At 41.7% G+C, this 3,654-nt stretch overlaps 1 protein-coding gene across 1 annotated transcript; it reads right to left on the bottom strand.

The window, feature by feature from the left end:
* Nucleotides 1-1,159: 1,159 nt before the first annotated feature.
* Nucleotides 1,160-3,378, bottom strand: LOC139024719 (protein SPMIP1). The gene is made up of 3 exons (XM_070439632.1): nucleotides 3,037-3,378; nucleotides 2,026-2,207; nucleotides 1,160-1,564 (listed from the first exon to the last, which is right to left on the bottom strand). The coding sequence occupies exons 1-3, from the start codon at nucleotides 3,282-3,284 to the stop codon at nucleotides 1,446-1,448; spliced, it is 549 nt and encodes a 182-aa protein (XP_070295733.1). The 5' UTR covers nucleotides 3,285-3,378; the 3' UTR covers nucleotides 1,160-1,445.
* Nucleotides 3,379-3,654: the final 276 nt, after the last annotated feature.

Raw genomic sequence — 3,654 nt, forward strand, 5'->3', positions numbered from 1 at the left:
CTACGATGAATGCAGCCTCAGGGTGTGTGGTTCCAGTTTACAAAGAGTCAGATAAAGTTCGTTCAGGGCCATCGATGTGTCTGCTTGGGGGGGAATGTATACGGCTGTGATTATGATTATCAAGGGGACTCGTATAGTAGGTACACCTATAGCTCATCTCTTGGCAGTAGCACTATAGACTACTATCACTGACCTCAACCAGAGTCTCTCAGAGCGTTCACAATCAGTCCACTGACACCCCTTTCAGATCACAGCAAAATCAGTCTACTTGAACAGAGCAATACTCAATCATGAGGCATTAAAACCAAAGGAACTGAATAATATTAAGAAATGCTATAGATGGAAGGAAAGTAGTGTGGAAACCAACCAAAAAACAATTAGGCAACAACATATTCAATCCCTTTTAGACAAACTTCCTGGACAAATGTTCCACTGTTAATAGTGAAGGTGTAAAATTGGCAATTCAAATAGAAAACCGAAGAAAATTTACAAACAATGACAAAATGTTTTGATGAAGAATGCAAAACCTAAGAAAGAAATGGAGAAACCTATCCAACCAAAAACATAGAGACCCAGAAAAACTGAGTCTACACCTTCACTATGGTGAATTACTAAAACAATACAGAAATACTACGGAAAAAGAAGGAACAGGCACGTCAGAAATCAGCTCATAGACTCTAACCACTTCTGGGAAAATTGGAAAACACTAAACAAACAACAACACGAAGAATTATCTATCCAAAACGGAGATGTATGGGTAAACGAATCAAAATATATTTTGTATTGAGATTCTTCAAATAGCAACTCGTTGTCTTGATGACAGCTTTGCATTTACATTTACATTTTAAGTCATTTAGCAGACGCTCTTATCCAGAGCGACTTACAAGTACATACATTCATACTTTTTTTTTTTGTACTGGCCCCCGTGGGAATCGAACCCACAACCCTGGCGTTGCAAGCGCCATGCTCTACCAACTGAGCCACACGGGAGGTATTCATGTAGAGCGTGGCAGCCTGCTTTCTCCTCATGTAGAGCGTGGCAGCCTGCTTTCTCCTCATGTAGAGCGTGGCAGCCTGCTTTCTCCTCATGCTTGGCAACCTTTTCACATCTATTATTGTCCCACAGAAATGTTGAAACAACACAAACCTGACAGCAAATGACTAGAAAAAGTTTTATCCAAACATATGTTATTATAACAACACATTGTCTCCAACAGTTATAACAGTGTGTATATGTAAAGCAACAGTGTTTTCATAAGAATGGCATATGAACATTATTTATAGCTAACACACATCTGTTTATCCTATAGAAGAGAATATATTTGTTATAAATCAAACGAAGATAGCATCCTCATACAGTGAAAACAAAAATAAAAGTTATTCTTCATCAATATCAAGAGAATTTAATAATAAAGTATAAAAACCAGCTGAAAAATGAAGCCTCGTCATCCAAGGCGATCAGTTTCGGAGGGAAAATTGAAAATTCCATTCCTGGCGTAAAAAGTGTTCCTCACGACTCCTGATCTTCCATTGGCTGGCGACCTGTAGTCTCTTCCATAGTTACCTAGACACAGATGGAAGGTTGACATTGTAATACCCCATTTAAATGTGTATTTGAATGTCTGTCTTTACCATGCATTGCTTTGTGACAAACATGCTCAAAACAAACACAAACTCGTTTGTAATCCTTTCAAGCTTCTTTATTTTGTTATTGTATTTTATTTGATTCTGTTATATTTATTAGCCAGGGAAATAGCATTAAGATCAACATGATATTTTTCCATTCAGCCCTTTAAAAGGTCTGGCTATATGAAGCATCCCAGAACCAGTCTCCATCCATAGTCATTATAAAGGCTCATACATGCTTATAACCAGCAACGAAGCATTATACTTGCAGACATAGTGTTATTTAATGGTAAAGTGTTACCATACATTTCACCAACTCTCCATCCATAGTTATATAGTGTCATACACGCTTATAACAAGTACTAAAGCATCAAGTAACAAGATGACCAAACATCTCACCCAGTCTCCATCCGTAGTCCCAGGACGACAGTAGAGGGTAGTCAAACTTCTCCTCTGGGCCTTTCTGGGTGCGTGTGTGGAGGTACAGGCTGCGCCCCTTCCCCTCCTTGGAAAAACCCTGGTAGAGAGATTCCTTGGTCTGGGGTGTCACTGCTCTCATCAGGGGAGCCTCGCTCAGTGACCTGGGTTAAAGGTAACCAGGAACATAATTTCGGTAGACATGTTTTAAATCCTCAAAGATTTTTGATATGAAATTGTACAGTTGTATTTTTCTAAAAACGGCCTCATCTGGTGTATTCTGAGCCTGTGTAGGGACAACTGAATAGGTCCATCTTAAAGGTTGAGTTCCTTCTCATTAAACCAAAAAGGTGGCGTAGCCGACTGTAGTGGCCCGAGGCTTGGGCCCCTGGGTTTAGGCCCCTGGGTTTAGGCCCCTGGGTGTAGGCCCCTGGGTTTAGGCCCCTGGGTTTAGGCCCCTGGGCAGGGAAGTAAAGTAAGTCCCTGACACACAAAAGAGCTCATTATATTTCAAATGCTCAGGCATGACAGAAAAAAATGATCCAATTTACACACTTATCAAGAGAATGCATCATCTCTACTGCCTCTGATCTGTCGGACTCACGAAACACAAGTTCTACGTTTTATAAGTGTGTGTTTTGGAGTATGCCCCTTGCTGTGTGAAAAAATAAGAAAAAAAAGAGAAATATAAGCAATTTGATGTATAGCATTTACTTTTGATACATAAGTACATTTTCAAATAAATACTTTAATACTTTTACTCAAGTAGTATTTTACTGGGCACTTTCACTTTCTATTTGGTCATTTTCTATTGAAGTATCTTTACTTTTACTCAAATTTGACAATTGGGAACTTTTCCCACCACTGGGCTTAGGTTACCACACACATGTTGGCGTAGTCGGCAAAATCAATAATTGTTGTACTCCTGTGGCTGAGGCAACTCTAGTTGTATTTAAAATGTGTCAAATAAAATGTATTCATTAATTCACTCACCTGTCCATGGGCACTGCAGCCTCTCTCCTCCTCTCCAGGGTAGATAACACAGGTGGCAGGATGGTCTTAGTGGTGGTCAGGGGGAGCTCAGGGAGCCTCAGCCCTATCTGCTCATTGGCCCTGCGGGAGACGAAGCTGGTGGTGTAGTCTCGTCCGTAGCGGCTCTTCCAGGCCAGCCGGGCGTAGACCTCCTTCTCTATCTGCTCCCGGTAACAGTTCTGGTTCTCGGTGGTCAGGAGGTTCCTCATCCTCTAGAGCACATATGTCAGAGTCAAGGCCCGCGGGCCACATCCGGCCCGCGAGAAGGTTTTTTACGGCCCCTGGGATGATCTTGATTTATTATTAGAACCGGCCCGCAGACCGCAGCAAGCCGGCAGCCCGCAGATCTTTTACACGCACCAATACTACATTTCCCACAATGCAACGGTGACGCACCGAGCAGTAGGCTGCTTCATTTCAATATTTATTGGCACAGCAGTCGTCAGCATCACAGTAAAATTAACTTTCAGATACCCATCAAAAATGGCAAAACGGAAGGTGGACACTGAGAACCGGGGGTTTCAAACAAGGTGGGAGTTACATTGGCATTTGAAGGTCAATCAACCTGCCATATTGGAG

Source organism: Salvelinus sp. IW2-2015, unplaced genomic scaffold (assembly GCF_002910315.2).
Source record: "Salvelinus sp. IW2-2015 unplaced genomic scaffold, ASM291031v2 Un_scaffold1814, whole genome shotgun sequence".
NCBI lineage: Eukaryota > Metazoa > Chordata > Actinopteri > Salmoniformes > Salmonidae > Salvelinus > Salvelinus sp. IW2-2015.

Bases quoted from the DNA above. Each gene is read 5' to 3' on its own strand.
- LOC139024719 (XM_070439632.1), bottom strand. From the start codon at position 3,284: ATGAGGAACCTCCTGACCACCGAGAACCAGAACTGTTACCGGGAGCAG. The intron at 2,208-3,036 runs GTGAGTGAATTA...CCTTTAACCCAG, and splicing joins GCTGCAGTGCCCATGGACAG to GTCACTGAGCGAGGCTCCCC. The intron at 1,565-2,025 runs GTGAGATGTTTG...ATCTGTGTCTAG, and splicing joins GGACTACGGATGGAGACTGG to GTAACTATGGAAGAGACTAC.